Source organism: Tigriopus californicus, chromosome 12, assembly GCF_007210705.1.
Source record: "Tigriopus californicus strain San Diego chromosome 12, Tcal_SD_v2.1, whole genome shotgun sequence".
NCBI classification, from domain to species: Eukaryota; Metazoa; Arthropoda; class Copepoda; order Harpacticoida; family Harpacticidae; genus Tigriopus; species Tigriopus californicus.
Window position 1 is genome coordinate 12,547,145 of NC_081451.1, and position 17,720 is coordinate 12,564,864.

General features: G+C 38.5%; 3 protein-coding genes across 3 annotated transcripts; 1 reads left to right on the forward strand and 2 right to left on the reverse strand.

Annotated features, from left to right (window-relative positions):
* The first annotated feature begins 1,413 nt into the window (after window positions 1-1,413).
* LOC131891867 (uncharacterized) lies at window positions 1,414-1,948 on the forward strand. The gene is made up of 2 exons (XM_059241544.1): window positions 1,414-1,667; window positions 1,744-1,948. Exons 1-2 carry the CDS (start codon window positions 1,468-1,470, stop codon window positions 1,874-1,876), a joined length of 333 nt encoding a protein of 110 aa, XP_059097527.1. The 5' UTR covers window positions 1,414-1,467; the 3' UTR covers window positions 1,877-1,948.
* LOC131891866 (uncharacterized) lies at window positions 1,449-10,737 on the reverse strand. The gene is made up of 10 exons (XM_059241543.1): window positions 10,442-10,737; window positions 9,248-9,348; window positions 9,091-9,182; window positions 8,597-8,734; window positions 7,937-8,066; window positions 6,974-7,216; window positions 5,564-5,723; window positions 5,241-5,482; window positions 4,248-5,166; window positions 1,449-4,178 (listed from the first exon to the last, which is right to left on the reverse strand). Exons 1-9 carry the CDS (start codon window positions 10,582-10,584, stop codon window positions 5,084-5,086), a joined length of 1,332 nt encoding a protein of 443 aa, XP_059097526.1. The 5' UTR covers window positions 10,585-10,737; the 3' UTR covers window positions 1,449-4,178; window positions 4,248-5,083.
* A 279-nt stretch (window positions 10,738-11,016) lies between these two features.
* Window positions 11,017-14,319, reverse strand: LOC131891868 (protein Wnt-8-like). The gene is made up of 8 exons (XM_059241545.1): window positions 13,669-14,319; window positions 13,080-13,128; window positions 12,882-13,010; window positions 12,586-12,779; window positions 12,427-12,469; window positions 12,211-12,350; window positions 11,696-12,047; window positions 11,017-11,164 (listed from the first exon to the last, which is right to left on the reverse strand). Exons 1-8 carry the CDS (start codon window positions 13,737-13,739, stop codon window positions 11,048-11,050), a joined length of 1,095 nt encoding a protein of 364 aa, XP_059097528.1. The 5' UTR covers window positions 13,740-14,319; the 3' UTR covers window positions 11,017-11,047.
* Window positions 14,320-17,720: the final 3,401 nt, after the last annotated feature.

A 17,720-nucleotide genomic window follows, 5' to 3' on the forward strand; every position in this document is an offset into this window, starting at 1 on the left:
TTGATCGTGTGGTTTAACGTGTAGACGGCTCAGAGAAGAATTGTTAGTCAAATAACAAACAATTCAGAAAATGTTAGGCTCACTTTGTGACAAAATGTTTCTCTTGTAGACGCACCATAATATAATTCATATACAAAATTTCTCGCTTGTTGCCTCATTCGGTTTCATCCAAATCATTTGATCAAAAGTCCAACAGTTTTGTTCATGCCTCAGCAAAGTCAAAAATTGATATTTGCAATCGACATCAACAATACTCCGAACAATTTCAAATCTCATGACAATAAACACCGAGCAACAAGGTTAAAATTTTATTCCATTTTGATGGGACCGTCATTGAACATACAAGTAAAAAGGTACATGGTAAAAAGTCAGGAATCGGGGGGAAATTATTTTAGTTTTTTGAGTGCGTCGACGTCGTGCATTGCAAGTTAGATAACAACTCGTATGTAATCGATCCCAATTTCATTGCAACAAATGGCATTTACAGAGTCAAAACTAAATATTTGCTTTGACAAAGCTAATAATCTAAACAATCATCCTTTGATGAAGCTTAAACTATGTTCACTATAAAATCGATATCTTTCCATACACAAACTATCATTCCCAAGTTCAAGATATACATTGTATATATTGGGATATATATACATTATATGTATTTGCACCTATTCATACCTATCTTCACTGATATTCCCTCGATTGTCCAGTATTGGCCCAATGCGGGATTTACCAAGTTTTTTGATAGTTTTTGGACTGTTTTTTGATAATAACATCATAATTCTTCCATTCCATTGTACGATTTGTCACAAAAAGAGTGAGGACATGGGGGGATGTTCGGATGATGTGGCAAAAGCGATTTTTTTTTTCGATTAGAACTTTGAAATTATATTGTTGGTTTTCAACCTGTCATCGCCTTGGGCGGCAAAGTTCAAACTTTCAACTTGTTGCTTACGATTATAAAACGTTTGAGATAACATAGGCAAAGAATGTGTGTCATAACTTAGTTTGTTAATGGCTGTTGAAGTCTAAATTGCTTTAGATTTATTATTTAGCGACCATTTTTTTAGGTTCTTCAAAAATCTTGGTTGCATTTATAACAATCTTCCAAGTTTGTTTCCTGCTTTTGTAAGTAAAAGAACCATTTCAAGGATAAAAATGTCAAAAAGGTGCAAAAAAGGGGTTTTCCCCTTAAAACAACAATTCAGGTAATTTGACACGATACGCTTTGATACTTCGTGGCTTCATGTCATTCGTCAGTTTTTCCTAGAGTTAGCAAACAAGTTTGGAAGGACTCCGAGATATATTACCATGAATGGCTTTTAAAAAGCCAAATCTAATATTTGCAATCGGCATTGCCAATCCACTGAACAATCAACTTTTGATGAAGTTCAAACCCATGTTCACTATAAAATCGATATCTTTCCATACACAAACTATCATTCCCAAGTTCAAGAACCATCTACAAACACCATGATCAAGTCCTTCATCTTTCCGATCGTTTTGGCCTTCTCGGGCATGGCCTTATTATCCATGGCTTTGCCTGCTGAACCCGAGGATCCTTTACCCGATGATGTTCAACAATATGTCCTCACCGAGGTCAAACTGGTTGAAGGCGTTGAGGCTGATGTGGATGAGGACGAAGAAGACGATAGCAACGGCGTTCAAGACAGGTACGTGCTTATCCAAAATAGTTCTTATAGGTTGAGAGACTCATTTGAAATTCTTGGCGGGGTTTGTCATTTTCAGGATCTTGCCCAGGGTTTGGTGCCGATTGAAGTGCGCTCCCATTTGCATCGCTCAGCCCAATGCCACCTGTGTGTGCACCAAGACCTTCCTCGGGATCTTCCCCCTGTTCACCATCAATCTCCCGTGTTGCTAGGTGACGGGTCTCTCTGGCTTTCCGACCTGACATCCAGTTTGCCTTGCATGACAAATAAATATATCATCAAAATCTCAGTTTCATTTAGCAGGTCTTGTCCATGAAGGATTTAGGTGTGGTTCCCAACAATAATGGAAAGTGCGATGAGCATATACAGTAAAGGATGAGTAAAGCTTTACAAAGGCGTGGTAGTTGAACTCCAGAAATAGTATTACGGTCACAGACCATATAATGACTAGACCTCGCATAGCGCGAGGAAAAATGCGAACACTTGCCTTCATCAGCTGGTACATAAATTTTGGTGTACAGTGACTCATGCTTTTTCATCCGCCAGCGTGGCCAGATTCAGAGTGAGCTTGTCACTCATAGCGTTCGTTGAAGGCCCAGTGATTGTAGGTCGTTACTCCTGATCAGGCAGTCACCCTCCTCTTTTTTGGTGTACAGAGTTGTTGACTTAAAATCCACTTTCCTCTGCACTGAGGTCGGGCCAATGCGACATCTAGTCGTTATATGATCTGTGATTACGGTACTAACCCTGTAGAAGTCAATTGTTCAGGCAGGTCTTGAATCAGGGTTAGCAAGTGGCGGCATTCCCCGCGAAATAATTCAAAACCGGCGGAATGAAAAAGCTGGTTGCGGCGGAAAATTACAATTGGCGGTAAGCCGAAAAGTGACGGAATATGGAAGAATGGAAAAGATTGAACATTTTGGAGATGTTTTTTTGGAGCAGAAAACGAAAACTTGGACAAAAATGGTGGAATGGAATGAACAGAAAGGTATTGTAAAGGAACTTTACAGTTTTTGACTTGGTTTTATAATTGGATAGGTTTCAATGGGATCTACCATATTGAATCTAGATCACGTTTTAAGCTAGCGCAGTTCCTTAAAGCACAGTGACTTCAAACAGCAGGTAATCCAAAATTAACAGGAAATAATGTGGCACCCTACCCAATACCAGATTTTGTCAAGGAGCATTTGCAAAGGGCTGGAAATACGGTTTACGATCTGCACTTCAGAGGGCGCTTTGCAAGTCAGCCTCTACCAAGAAAAAGGCCGATTGGGCCGATCTCATTTTAATGCGTTTGTGTTGTTTTTGGCCCTTTTTATCAAAATCTAATCTGACGTTGTAAATAAGGGTCCTTATGAGAGAACTCTCGTATTGAGAGAGACTAAAAAGTTGGGACTCTACATTGTTCAAAGAAGGTGTGAGAGATATCTGATACTGTACGTCTTCAAAAGCATCCATGAGCTTTGTCCCAACCCAGGATTTAGGGTCAATTCTAGTGACCGCAGAGGCTTAATGTGCGTTTTGAGAGCACCTTCAAGTCCTCGAGAATCCAGGCTAGGTCGAACAATGAAGTCCACTTCTCTGCTTTCTCGGGCTCCTTCATTGTTTAATTTGCCTCTCTCTAATATTCGTAGTGAATACGTTAGCTTTGGTGATCAGGCAGCATATTTAAAGTCAAACTGAGACACATTTTTAAAGAGTTTATCAAATCAACCCTTCATTCAAGGACTAGCTCGGTCTGCCAACTCAAAGTCGTTGGTAGATCAAATATCATAAATAAAGATTAAAAGGTAACAAATACACGAAGCATAGCATGTCATTCTAATAATACTGGGGATAGCATTCCTCGTAGCGGTTGGAAAAGCCCGTGACAAACAAAAAAGTAATTAAAAAAAACTAATTGCAAAAGGGAAGCTGATTTTTAAGACTTTTTCTTTTTAGTTTCATGAGGAAAAAACGCAAAAACAACCTGCACAACCGATCATGTTTCATCAAATGTCTCAAATTCTTTCTAAACATTTGCTTTGCTTTTGAATATCTTGCCTTTTTGGGATTACGTATTAGTTATCTATTTCACTTTTGAGACTTCAATACTTTAGGAGTCCCTATTAATTATATGTAGATTTTATGACGTCACTTTCTGTTTCTTTAAATGCATACATGCAGCGCAGACAACCTACATTTTAGCTGGACACGTGTTTTACTACACATAAACATGATACCACGACAACTATACTTCAAGTAAACCCTAAATTAATGCTTACCTTTATGAACAACATGGAAGAAAAAGGCAAAATCAGTTCTTTAAATGTCAACAGGGTTTAATATCTGTGCATCTTGGCCCATTCATTTACAACAATCACGGAACATTTGCCGAATAACCCGACAGTTGTACAACCATCTTCGCATTGTGTGGCAACAACTGGGCAAAGGCAATCTCCAGCCTCCAAAGCAGCCACAATGGAAACAACAACACGTGCACCCCTCGGTATGGGTCTCTTGGGTTCTCATTGCCTACAAAAGGGACTTTGAGTATATTAAGTAATCCGGGTGCTTAAGCATCGTTAAATGTTTTGACTTTACCTCTGATGATCCGTGTTGTTTTGATCGTTGGGGATGACATTCAGTACTTGGCAAGTGCCTAGCCTAAAATGAGTGTGTGGGATGCACAGGTCCGTGTCTTCTCGCATCAGTGACTCACCTTCTCGAGCTCTCGCTACACGCAATGAAGTGTTTAACAGAGCTGAATATAAATTCTGCCTTCAATCCTAGAAGCCTGGATTACGGTGGAGGCACCGTGAAGTTCCGCAAGGTAAGCTATGTGATCACTCAACCCAGAAGCTTTATGTAAATCCTTTCACACCTTGCCTGCCCAATACTTTAGTCAAAGCAAGTGTGTATTTTTGCTCGTTGCTTGTTTTCCTGGGAAACTAGAAAAATGAGAGAAACGCATACGTCTTCTAATGTGCCTTAATTAGTTTTGATGAAAATACTGCAACACGTTTTGGGATTTGTCGCATAATCATAACTTAAAGACTATCTTTCTTGAGGTTGAATGAGGACTTGAAGGCGAATTGTAATCACTTAATGTGACCTATTGCAAAACAGTTCTGTTTTTTAATATACGAACATAGATTTGGAAATAAAGTAATTCAGATCGTAGAACAAAATTGCAGAAAAATATCCTTTAAATGAGGTACCTGAGAATATATATTTCATGTTTAATGACGTGTGGATCTAAATAGAAATGTATAATTGAAATATTTTTGTCTTCAACATCTTTTGACTTTCATTTTGCTTTCTTTCAACTGGAAACCAGCTTATGAATTACCTTGAAAGTTCGAACCCATTGTACAATAGTTCGATGAAATTCATCTCTATACACATTAAAATGTACAATTAAATATCAATAAGTATATTTACATACTCAAAACATAAACAGATAAGAGACACATAACTGTTGAGGAAACTGAAATGGTGATGGATGTTCCCGAGCTCACCTCTGAAAAATCAAAAAGAAAATCCCAACTCAATTCCTAAGCAATTCCATTCCAATGCCGTGAATGTAATAGCTACCAATTTCCATGTGACCACGATTTCCACCATGATATTTGAGCTCATCAGCTGTATAAAACTCTGCATTTTCCTGACCATGTGCCCAAATAAAGCTCAGGGTTCCCAGAAAGTCGTGATCAGCATCATCAATCGCCTTGACTGGCTTTCGGAACATGATGTAGGTCCGACCATCCACCTCCCAACCCAAAGCCCCAGACAGAGATTCTTCTCCTCCATAAAAGTTGTCTAAGCGGGGTGTTGACCTGAGATAAATGAAGAGACACGATCTGAAATCACTGAAGAAGAAGAAGAAGAAGCTACATATTCGAACACTGTGACATCACCTATCTCTGGTGTAGTAATCTCCGATTCTGCTCCGATCGCCAATGGCGGTTCCAATGACCATATCGGTACAGTCCATGGGATGGAACCCTCGATCCACTGGAGTTAAGGCATCATCAGGAAAAGATCGGCATGTTTGATCGACGTATGTTCCTCTCCAGCCTATTGCATTCACATGCAAAAGAACGAAGAAGGTAAAAACATGCGTTCTCAACCTTACATCAAAGATGTGTGTATATATGCTGAAGTTGAAGTGTATTTTTTGCGTCAAAAACAACTCAATACTAAGAATAGTAGGGATAACACACTTTTTGAGTCTATGGAACAGGAACTACTTCAATGATAATCAGGGTTGTTCAAAGCATGCAAGTGCATCATCCCGTTCACTTTTCAACGTCTGCACATTAATTGTTTGATTTTGTTTATTTGTAATTTACCCAGTTTTGACTAATATTTTAAATGTTTACGTTTCATCTTTTCGTTAAAAAGCTGATTGTGTTAAAAGAGTTTTGACTTTTTACTCATTCGCCCATTCCAGTTCTCTTGTCGCCTCTTGTAGAACAAAATTGAAACCTAGATTACTTCAGCTTTCAAAATGAAACTGCTTCTATGCATGGCCAAAAATAACTGATGATTCACTAATGCTCTTTGAAAGAAGTAAGTCAAAATTCATTTTCAAGGTGGATCATTGAATTTAAAAAAAGCGCTTTGTGCACGCCATGAAATAATGTAGATTCACGCAACCTGAATTGAAGGCCGTTTCTTTTTTAATCAAATGAACCAAATTAAAAGACAATTCTTCATTTAACCTGCACTTAACCGTTTACCCGTTTAACAGTCCCATTGCTATCTAGGATATTGAGTTTTCAAAGGGGCATAACCTCGGGGTCTATCTGTTGCGTTTAAAATTGGATATGCTAATGCCTCTAGAAATATCGATTGTGAACGAATTTTGTAGCTCTTGGTCAATATTTTCAAATAAAGCAATCACATAAAAAGAAAATTGAATGTCCTTAATGAAAGGTAAGTTTTTTCTATCTCATTTATTGTTAGAGCGGTCAGCTTCAACGTTCTGTTTATCAAATGTAGCTGACCTTGTTGTTTACTAAGAAACTTTAATCACAGCCTCTGAGTACTTTGAGTATGACTTTAGGCCCAAATTTGGCCTAGTTCATCTTCGTACCAACTTTTTGTAGAAGTCGTTGATCTATTCGACAAGATCTCGAGATCCTACTAAGTGCTACTTTAGACTGTTGTGAATGGTTCAGGAAAAGCGAAATTATCTCTTCCCCTAGCAGTCCACATCTCTAGAGGTCCGCAGCTTATGGAATGCAAAGGTTAATCCATAGCCTTAGTGTTGCCGACAGCTTGTCTGTCCTTGTGGCGAATAAATTTAGTTATTGTTATCTTACCAACGGCCACATAATGTGTGGTTGATTTGCCAGCAATTACGCCTTCGAACTCGCCGTCATCAATCATTCGATAATAGAAATCCACGCCACGCCCAGGAACCACCGTGTAAAGGTCGGGTTTCTGAGTGAAATTTGCGTTGTCATCAAAGGTCGACTTCCTTTCGCAAGTGTGTCCAAAGAATCCGAATTGACAAAAGCATTGTTTTCTGGGTAAAGTGGTGCCCTTGATATCAATACAGTCTCCTGAAATGTACAAAAGTCTGCTTTTTAGTGACAAACGGGGCCTTCGAAAAAAATGAATTCAATAATTAGATATGTATCCAAATCACCTTGTCCTTTTGGCTTTTAGGGTATTTTTAAATATACAGGCATCTTTTGAACAAACTTTCAAAACAAAAAATGACATTTTTTTACCTTTCGGAGGAGGAGGACACACGAAAAGTCAGAATCATAACTTCGGGGAATCAAATGTAGTTAGTTAGTTAGCTTAGTAACGATTTTTACAATGCAGTGAAGCAATATCTTGCATGTTTTGCGTTGAAACAAAAGTGCCAAATTGATCGGTTATTAATAAACCACTTTTTCATACAATTTTCAATTGTCACTTGATTAGTAGCAAGACAACTCTCCAAGAAACAAAGAAAAAGACAAAAATCATAAAAATCTATTTGCAAAGTATTTGAGATGCGTTTAGGTATTGCAAATTAGGTTACAATATTGCATCATTTCGACTCAACTGAAAAATTTATCGTAAAAAATTATCTGGTAACTATGCATATGGCATATGGTCATTAAATATTTCAAACTTTTCTTAAATATATGGCCATTTTTAGATACTTCTTCATTATTTCACCCTTTTTTACGCAAGTATTATTCAAATGGTTCGCCTCTAGATGTTCAATCTGTTCGGAGTCTATATTGATAAATCAAAGGAAAACGCATTTTCGGAATTCCATTACTCACCTCGGTCATTGCAATCCGAATCATCTTCACAATCATTCTTGTACTGACAACGTTCCCCGAAATATGTTTTATCACACGTGCAACTGGATCCTGAAGCTTGTCCATGACCTGAGCAATCCAATTTGTAGTTCTAAGAATGGAAAATCTCGTCATTTTCAGCAATCTAGTTCAGTTGCCCTTTTTTAATTTGAAATAGGTTATCGGCATCAACGTACAAAATTGACGTGATGGAAGTAATTAGTTAATATCAACAACAATTTCCTGGTTTGCAACATTCAACTTATCCACGTGTAAGTAGCAATGGCATTCAACGGAAATCATTGGAAATGTTATGGACAAGTCCAGTTACTAGACATGTTAAAATAGTAATTTGGTTTTGTGGCCAACAAATACTATCTAGTTCCTCACATTTCTTTCTAAGCCTTTATAGATAATGCATTTCCAAGGTTTATCTTTTCTCTTTTAAGAAAGATGCCCAGTGGCAAAAGTCCTGCAATAGCCCAAGGGTAGCTTTAACACACTAAAGGCCCCTCTGAATAGCACTAGTCATGGTTTTCGCATTCAACAAAAACAACCCAAATGTAAATAAGACAGCAGAAAACAATTGGCAAAATGCGTCATTTGGATCGAAATGCTATGTTGGTATGAAAATATCCTTACTGCAGGGCTGACAATGTCAACATCAGCGCAAGATTGAAACCGGTAATTAGCACCCCATTCTAGTGCTTGGCGCTCCAAGCGAATTGAGCATCCTTGGCATTGAACACCTTCGTCCACCTGAATTTGGTATTCTTGAGTCTGAAAAACAAAAACAAAAATGTTATTTCCAAAAGGAGGCTGTAGGTGTTGTGTGAATTGTTAAAGTGAACACACTGGAAAGCAAAATCAATTTGAAGTTGAGAAGAGTATACGTGCATATTTTTCATTTAACTTTGGAAAACATTCGTGAAACAACTCACCTATTGTTCACAAAATCTGTCATAGCAAGTAAAGTACTCTTCAACGGAATTCAAAGTGCTCTCATGAATGTATCTCACATGCGACTTGTGGAATTTATCTTAATTTTCTCCCAACCTTTCTAATGTTTTACAGTATGTACAAACAAGTCTTTAAAAGCATTACTTCTGTCATTCATCTTGGCGTGCTTGACTTACTGTGGGGCGATCTTCTCCAGCATAAAGACCACTCGGAGTGAGATCCTGGATGAGTTTTTCATCGGGGCCTAAGAGTTGGATCTTAAACCCACCTTTTGGGATGAGAGCACAAAAGTCAAAATACGTACTTTATTAGGTACTAATCTAAGATTAATACCTTTATGTGGATAGCCAAGATGCCAAGTGATCTTCAATGGTTTTCCGGCTTCTATGGTTGTTTTGATATCACCTTTGGCCATACCACATGGTTTTTCGGTCCTTCGGGAAAAAATAATTGATTTGTGAAAATATAACACGAACATATCGGATTGCCAGGGCTAATGAAATAATTGGTATAAATGCTAGTCGAGGCTTAGGTTCAACTAAAAAGGTTCATGAAATCCGTGAAAATGAACTTGTTACGCTTCCTTTGCCAAAAAAGTACAATTTCAAAACAGTAAGGGTGCGGGAATTCTGTTGTTCTTTATTGGTTCGTTAAAACGTTGATAACTTTCGCATTTTCCTTATTTTGTTCAAATTTCAAATATTCATCTTTTTAAGTCAAGTGCACATAACATGTATGAGTCATGGGCTCTCCATTTGAAATGACCTTTGGAAATCCTTATGTTTACCTGATAATTAGCAACCAAATTATAAAAGTTTCTTTCCCTATTGATGATCCCAATCTCTGCCACTTTGATTGATATATTAAAGCTCAGAAAATCAGCAGAAATATTCCTTTCTAAAGTAAAAGATCAATAATGGAAGAAAAAAAATATTTGAATAATTCAGGTGTAGTCTAAAACGTATATTTTGTACGCGTACAAAAGCAGTTTAGGGAAATTCAACGTTGAATGAGGAAAGCTATTATCAATTAAACAAGCATTGAACTACTCTTCAAAATATCAAAGACTTTGATTCCTACTAAAAAATATTCAACTATAGACTAATCAGATGAAAGTGAATACAGTCAAACTTTGATTTAACGATATGGTCCGTCAGCGGAGACCATTTTGTTAAATCGATGTTTTAGTGTTGAATTGAGACATGCCATGAAGTAAATACAGTTATTGTTAATCAGCAAAATATCCTTAAATCGAAGTTCGATTGCATTCCTTCGTAACAGGAAAATATAGTTTCGGTATTGTTCAGAATGCGTTTTTCAGTTGTTTCAAATCCTATTCAAATTAGCCTGGCAACATACCTAACGAGTTTGCAATCCCCAATGTCCTCAAAGCCATCAGCTGTAGCAAGATCTCAAACATACGCAACCCTAAATTTACCTTCTTGTTTATCACCCACACTTCAACAGATCACAAATATCTCCACAACTATGATAATACCTTTTAATCACAGGTCTGAAAGTACTCACCGAAAAGTGTCCATAAAGTCCAGATCATATTTCCTGGCCGGTGGAAAAGACAGGGCCACATGAGCATTTGCATTGGGGGCGCATCCAATCATCACAATCACTATCACCAGGATGAGTCCCAAGGACCTCTTTGTCATCGACATGTTGAATTTGAGATATGGCACAGGGATGAATTCCGTTATCAACAATCCCGACAAACACGCTTCCGGAGTCTGTTTACCATCAATTTTATGCTTGGCCAAATAGTTTTAAACTGTTGTTCGTTGGGAGCAAGAGCAGGATCAGGAATGTGCGTGTGTGGGGGACAGGTTGATTGAACAGGTTGTCGTTCAAGCTGGCTCGTTCTTCAAGGCTCTTCACTAGGGCCCAGCTGATTTTTAAGGTGTGTGAGTAGAAGCTAGGAGCCCGCCAAATCTCCGTGTCCATGATCCTTGGGAAGAAATACACGAATGACGCTTGCCGGGAGACTCGGGCAATAACAAGAAGGCAATAACCAATGAATCATGGAGAGGCTTTTTGAGGCGAAAAAGAACTTTATTATGAATTAAAAGGTAACACAGACTGAGCAAGGTATTGGCAGAGGACGCAGAGGAGTGGGTGAGTTTTCTATACGACGCACGTGATTTCGATGCGCTTCTTGGAGCAGGTTTGACAAGTGACTTGGCAGCACCATTGAAATCGACAATTACAAGAGGAGGCCACTTGTACCTCTTTTCGATGGATCTGGAAAGCCAAATGGAAATCAATAACTTGACTATTCTCTTAAGCTGATTGCTGGAAGGATCCGAAGGAGGCAGAAAAACATCGTCAAAGGTGGGCATAGACCGTCGAGACTAGCCAATTCATTTGGAAGGTTCCCAAATGGTTCTTTAATATTGTCGGTTGTTAGGAAAGGATGTAAAGTTTTAGAATTGAGTGCTTTATTGCTGTCTTCAATCTGATGGATTTAAAGAAGACCCGAGCCAGGAATTGTTCTAAAAACTCTCGTATACTTAAACATTTATGCGGCATTCAAATATCATGCTCGCTGATTATCAATCAATCAACCATTGATATTTCAGGTATGAATTTGCACAAACTATCTCAGTATTTTTCGACCTAACGAGCTCCTGTAAAGTTGAAAAATATCGCTCTTTTCTTCCACGTACAATACTTAGTTGTAACCCAAATCAACTCTTACAGTCATAATGTTATATGGAATATACTTGGTAGAGCTTGGTGATCAAAGTGAGCTTTGGCTTTTGTCTAACTCACCTTTAGGCCACATGCTTTGCACAACTTCGCACAAGTCCTCACATTCGCCAAGAGCTTCTTGGGGTCTGGTTCGTTGGCCGGCTCGGCTATACATGACCGGCCTATGACACCACGAATGCCTTCTGCGGCATTGCTTCGGCAGTAGTTGGGTGAGTCCTGAAGGAAGACCAGCTTCCGCTTTTTGATCTTCGGAGATCGCCTCCTTCTCGCACTCTCCAAGTTCGACAAGGGTATGGCCGAGTTCTGGCTGTATTCCCAAGAGGCCCTCTCAGTGGTTTGCCGCTTCCTATTGACCCTGTGTGAGTTGTTTTCGGTGATGATCTCGTTCAGATTGCCATTGGTATAATCCACCCTGGGAAACAGAAGATCGTGAGAATTACCGAAAACCGTGAGAGACATATTTGATTAATGGGCAAGGGTAACCCAATTTATGACTGGCCCACAGGACAAGCCCATCCTGGGATAGAAACCATCAGAGTGATTGCGCATTCAATGATTTTATGGAGCCCCCATACCTCAGCGCTTGCTTGTACATCTTCTTCAAATAATTTCCCACGGCCCGAAAATCTGCCAAAGTGGTCCAGCAAGTTTGAGTGGCACAAGATCCTGAAACGCCGTGGCATTTGCAGACCCGCTTCATTGTCTTTCTCACGGCCTGAAAATTAATGGTATATGATTTGACATAACAAATATGATCAATCTTATCAAAAAGAGGAAAAAACGCCTATTACCACTCGTCCAGCTTCGTTGTTGTGTAGATTGGCCAATGATTTTGGATCGGAGCCACTTTCCACGCCATCCAAGAACTTCTTGGCGACTTGATCCCCAAAGTGAAAATTGTCACTNTGTGTAGATTGGCCAATGATTTTGGATCGGAGCCACTTTCCACGCCATCCAAGAACTTCTTGGCGACTTGATCCCCAAAGTGAAAATTGTCACTGCAACCCGACCACTTCCAACGGACATCTTTCTGCGGCTTATTCACGCCACACCCACAATCACCGAACTCGCCGTTTGAGCAATTTTTGGTAAGGGTGTGAGCAATGCCAGCGGCAGTTATGGCGTGAATGAACGCCGTTTCCCGGTTTGCGGGTTGCCGCAGATGCGGCGAAATTACGGTCGGGTTTGAGCTTTCTTTCGTGGCTCGTAGCTTTTGATAGGATTCGTTGGAGACATCCTCATGGATGATGGAAGGTCCTCTGGAGTGAAACGCTTGCTTGGGACAATCCCAATGCTCGTAACGAAACTGATGGCCGCACTCTTTAATGGCAATCTTGGCCCCAAAAGAGACGCTCATGGACAGATCCAAGTCAAACTGAAATTGGACACATGTTTCATGATTGTTATGTTTTCTGGTTAACTCAAATTTCAGATCTCTGCTTACCTTTGAAAGAGGAGTGGGTGGAGACATCTCTGCTGAATTTTCAACAATCCTATAAGAAAAGTCCCAAAAGCAATCACAATCAAAACTAAAGAGCAAATCCAAAAAGGGGCACTTTTTAAAACCGCTGAATGCATGTGGAAGTATCCTTCTTGAAACTTTGCCAATTCTTGCATTGTATTTTGCATCGTTATAATGATCATAATCTTTCGAGCATATTCATATTGCACTGTTTGCTTTTTTTCTACGTGGGTATTGTCCACTTTAGAAAAGGCAAATGGTTTACCTGAACGGTTTATAAAAGTAATCGAGTTTTTGTCAATCAGTTTGAAAGAAAAAAATGAGGATTCTAAATGGAAGTTAATATACTTGAGTACAGTCGGCAAATAGGAGATTGAATCATTTACATAGCATGCGAATTTCCTTAGAAAAATATGTTAATAATTTTAAGTGAAGAAAAAAAAGATCAATCAAGTTTCCAAAGGTTTCAGGGACTCAATTAGATCAGTAAATATTTATTTCAAACGTACTAAATAACAGGAAATGAAACAAAGTTGACTCTTTTTTTGAGACCCGTTAAAACTTGACTTACCACCCTTCTCCGTGCACAAAAGCCAGTACAAAGCACAAGACGCGGAATGTGTAATGGTATCCTTGAGCCATGATCGATTCCAAGAAGGATAAAAGACTGAATGAGATGTGTCGGCGTGGACAAGACAAACTGAACTGACTAATCCCATTCAACCCCGAGGATCTTGATCCGAGGACCCTCCTTTTCTTGAGCTAATAACGGTGGACCCATCGCAATCCCAATGATGAGCAGCGTTGATGATGGGCAGCAACGTGGACTTAGCGAACCAATGGGTCATCTTCCCTCGTGTCGGTCACCTTTGAGCCGAGGTGTGATAAAGCTGGGAAAATATTTCACAAACGCCATAATCCGTTGTTGGTAATAATTATCTTTCAAAAGAAGCAAGCCACGGAGACTATTTACCAAGTAGCAAGTTCAATGAAGGGAAAGCAAACATTCCGTGAGGTAATGAGTATCAGTAAAAGGGGATTGAAATCGAGCTTGAAAAGTGAGTCTGTTATTGGTCTGGCGTTCTTGGGAAGTCTTAAGACTGTTAAGTAGGAATGCCAATGATAACTCGATTCCTGTCAATAAATCATGGGAGCGCATTATCAGATAGTCATTGTTCGTTTGCAACCTTCGGGCAACAAATGTTACAAGTGCGATGGGGAAAAAAGCGAAATGAGAATTAGAAAGTTAATGATTTCAAAGTCAAGAATGAATTGTATTATCGAAATGAATAGGCAATAGTTTTTTTAGGGATAAAGCACTTCAAAAAGGTAAAGCAGATCATGAGAATGCGTCTGACCCTAAAAATGGTCAGCTTTTGTTTACAAATAAGTGCTGAGGTTAAGACTCAATCAAATATGCATGCACAAAAAGAGCATCGCCCCTATTTTTGTTGTTATAACTTGATATACTGTAATTGCTCAGAGCATAAGGGCATAACAGCCCATTTTCCAAGCTAAAGTCCTCCGTGAATAACTGAAAGGGCTAAGCAAAGTTTAAAGAATGAAAAGGCGTAGAATTTTAGTACAGTTAAAATTGGTAAGATACAATTCAAGGCTCTAGCGGTGTCAAACCTATTTTTGGATTCATTATTATTAATGGCTTTAAAACAGTGTTTTGAACTTGAGGACAAATAAGAACATTACGTATAAGATTTTAGTACATCAGCAATAACATAGCTCAGAAGTACCAATATATGACCACACAGTGATGGAGGGATCCAAAAATTGCTTGAAACTCAGGATTACCCAAGGAATTCATTCGCAATTACAAGGCGGGCTGAAAGTTTTTATTGACTCTGGATTTGAGTTTTTTGTCCTTTTTTTTACTTATTTCGCACGTGTTTGTTATTCTAGCTGTCAAAAGATATCACGAAAGGTTCGCCCCTTGCGTCGGAATAAATCCATTTCAAAGGGTAACTCTTTGTCTGACTTTGCTAAACGTATCTGGCAAAAAAGTCTCAATGACGACAGACAAATTTGTAATTGAATGTAATTATTTGTTTGAAGTCAAAAGAACATGCAGTTCATGTGTATGAATGGCATTAAGTGAAATATATGTGTTCGTAACTAACACATACATTCAGGATGTCAAAAATGTTTCAGGTCTAGTTTTAACAACTCTTTTCATTCCATTCGATTCCTGAAGGTATTCATTTGTTAATTGTGCTGTGTTGCGAGTACAAAAGGCTTAAACAAAATCATCGGATATTGATTTTCAACTTTAATTTCTAAGTGATCGTGAAGATAACTAATATACAGTAGTGTGCACAGTAGAAGTAACTACGAATCGGCATTCACTCATTTCTTATTTTCATGGACGCAATACTTTTTAACAAATAATTTGTTTGAAGCTGTCTCATTGTGTCTCATACAAAATGGTTTCTTTAATTGATAATGCTCATACTATTTACAACAAACAGGAGTTGTCTGAACTTTCAATGTATGCATAGAGTACATAGTTTAGAGTTTGAATTTGACCATGATATATTCATCAATCTTAAACTACATGCGTACCGATTTTTGCACTTTCAAAACAAACTCAAAGGAGCACTTTAAAGAGATATTTTATGTAAAGATCGAAGACACCAAATACCAATAGAGGACCTGCGTGCATACAATTACAATTACAAATACATTCGTTTTAGATGAAATATAATTAATTACAATTAACTCATTTTAAAATGTCATTGACAACAATTACTGTGATTTCATTTTGAAATGTAAATAATTACAATGACTTACTCTATTTCTCACTCTAAACAGTTACATGCAATTGCCTGAAAATGTTATTGCCGATACTTCAATGTTTTCACACACCACACGTCAGACCAATAGTTGCGATTTCATCCCTATTTCTAAGTGAAAAAACATCTTCCTCAATCAATTCGTTTCTATCGAAGAAATATTATCCTTATCTCAACGTTGGCAGACCCAACGGGAATAACCGATCGCGGATTGGTGGCCTTCAAGATGAATTTCATTCGGCCAATTTCCTATCTCAAGCTCAATTGGTTTGACAAAATTTCGTTTGATTCCGACACGCTCTTAATGAGTGGTGACAAAATGATCCATGTCGATTTCGGATCTTCATTAGAATCTAAAAAGGTAACCACTTTTTTTACCGTTGCATCTCACACAAAATCAATTGCTCAATCCACCTTTTTGCGTAAGTCACGTGACAGGTCCTTACTATGTAGAAATTTGAATGTTTCATTTACCACGTATGTGTATTCAAACTCCAAGGCTTGCCATAATAGGGTCACAAGTCGGTGCCAAAGTCGACTTGTTTTTCAGAGATGGCATTATACCATAAGTAATGGTGGTGAAATCATTCCATGCGGCAAGCTGAATGCCCAGTGGTAGGGAAAATTTTGATAACAAGAGCCTAATTGATGCTTTATGCAGAGAAAGCCTTCGAAATTCCAAGAAAGTCTTTGTTTCAAAGTAAAACAAAATAAGTCTGAAGCCTATCCATCGTTATGACCGAAAACGTAAGGAGGGTTTCTGTCGAATGATTGATTTACCTAATTAAAATCCAGCCCGAGGTAAAAACGTTATTTCTATTGTGGAAGCTCATTTGAAAAATAGCGAAAAGTACCTGTGCTACACCTCATAAACAATTAGATAACTTGATTCTCGCTTTTCTTTACCCATATCTGGTAGTTATTACCCCCTAGATCTTACCACTTTGACACATATTCACAAAAATTCCCTCAGTTTTACCAAGCAATCTTTAAAAAATTCCAAACTGAAACATCCAAAGAAGTAAGGTTTTTGAAAGTAAGTTCCATGCCAAAACACACGAAAACCAGCGTTATTGCTTAAGCACAACGCAAAGCTGCTAACAACTTGCAGTAGACTTCATAGGCGGTGACTGAAAGCTCCCATTCCAAGTAATAGTTGACTCCTTTTTGATTCAATTTGAACAACAATTCAACCCTCGACAGCTTCCGTAACCGATCTACAAGAAATCTTGAAAACTGTCCGAAGTTAAAATCGTGAAAATTCTGCACTGTTTATTAGAGTTTTGGAACACAGGCGCATCGGTTCCTTCTGTCCATGAAATAAAAACTTCGGATTTTACTCACTTTACTCGGTACTCTTGTGTGGCCTCTTGTCCATCCTCACTAAAGTGAGCTTTTGAACATTAATTACCTAATGAGTGGTCACTAACCCGACAACATCAACGATGACTTCCTCTCTCTTTGGCTGAGGTAGCATTGCCATGAGGTTAGAACTGCATATACTCAAAGATGGGCAGACATTGCACCATCTGTATTCAATAAAAAAGGACACCAGAGCGCTTATACTTTTGAATCCTTATTGACAACATTCTCATAACTGATAATTATTCAATATTCTAAGTTTCTGCTCTAGTTTGAACCATGTATTGTATATCTATTACCTAGAACTTACTTCTAGCACCGCAATTTGTGCCAATGATCAAAGGCTACATCGGACAACATCTATGCTAAATTCCAGAACTAAAAACAAGAGTTATTTCACATCAAAAAGGGACTCAGGGAGACTTCATGTACCGTTCTCATCGGAGATACTAGTCAA

What these genes read in the sequence shown, in the direction of transcription:
- LOC131891867 (XM_059241544.1), top strand. Translation starts at nt 1,468, where the DNA reads ATGATCAAGTCCTTCATCTTTCCGATCGTTTTGGCCTTCTCGGGCATG. An exon ending in AGCAACGGCGTTCAAGACAG is followed by an intron (nt 1,668 to 1,743) that starts GTACGTGCTTAT and finishes TGTCATTTTCAG; the next exon opens with GATCTTGCCCAGGGTTTGGT.
- LOC131891868 (XM_059241545.1), bottom strand. Translation starts at nt 13,739, where the DNA reads ATGGCTCAAGGATACCATTACACATTCCGCGTCTTGTGCTTTGTACTG. An exon ending in TTTGTGCACGGAGAAGGGTG is followed by an intron (nt 13,129 to 13,668) that starts GTAAGTCAAGTT and finishes CTTTTCTTATAG; the next exon opens with GATTGTTGAAAATTCAGCAG. An exon ending in ACTCCAGAGGACCTTCCATC is followed by an intron (nt 12,780 to 12,881) that starts ATCCATGAGGAT and finishes CAACCCGCAAAC; the next exon opens with CGGGAAACGGCGTTCATTCA.
- LOC131891866 (XM_059241543.1), bottom strand. Translation starts at nt 10,584, where the DNA reads ATGTCGATGACAAAGAGGTCCTTGGGACTCATCCTGGTGATAGTGATT. An exon ending in TCTTGGCTATCCACATAAAG is followed by an intron (nt 9,183 to 9,247) that starts GTATTAATCTTA and finishes TCATCCCAAAAG; the next exon opens with GTGGGTTTAAGATCCAACTC. An exon ending in CTGGAGAAGATCGCCCCACA is followed by an intron (nt 8,735 to 9,090) that starts GTAAGTCAAGCA and finishes TTTGTTTTTCAG; the next exon opens with ACTCAAGAATACCAAATTCA.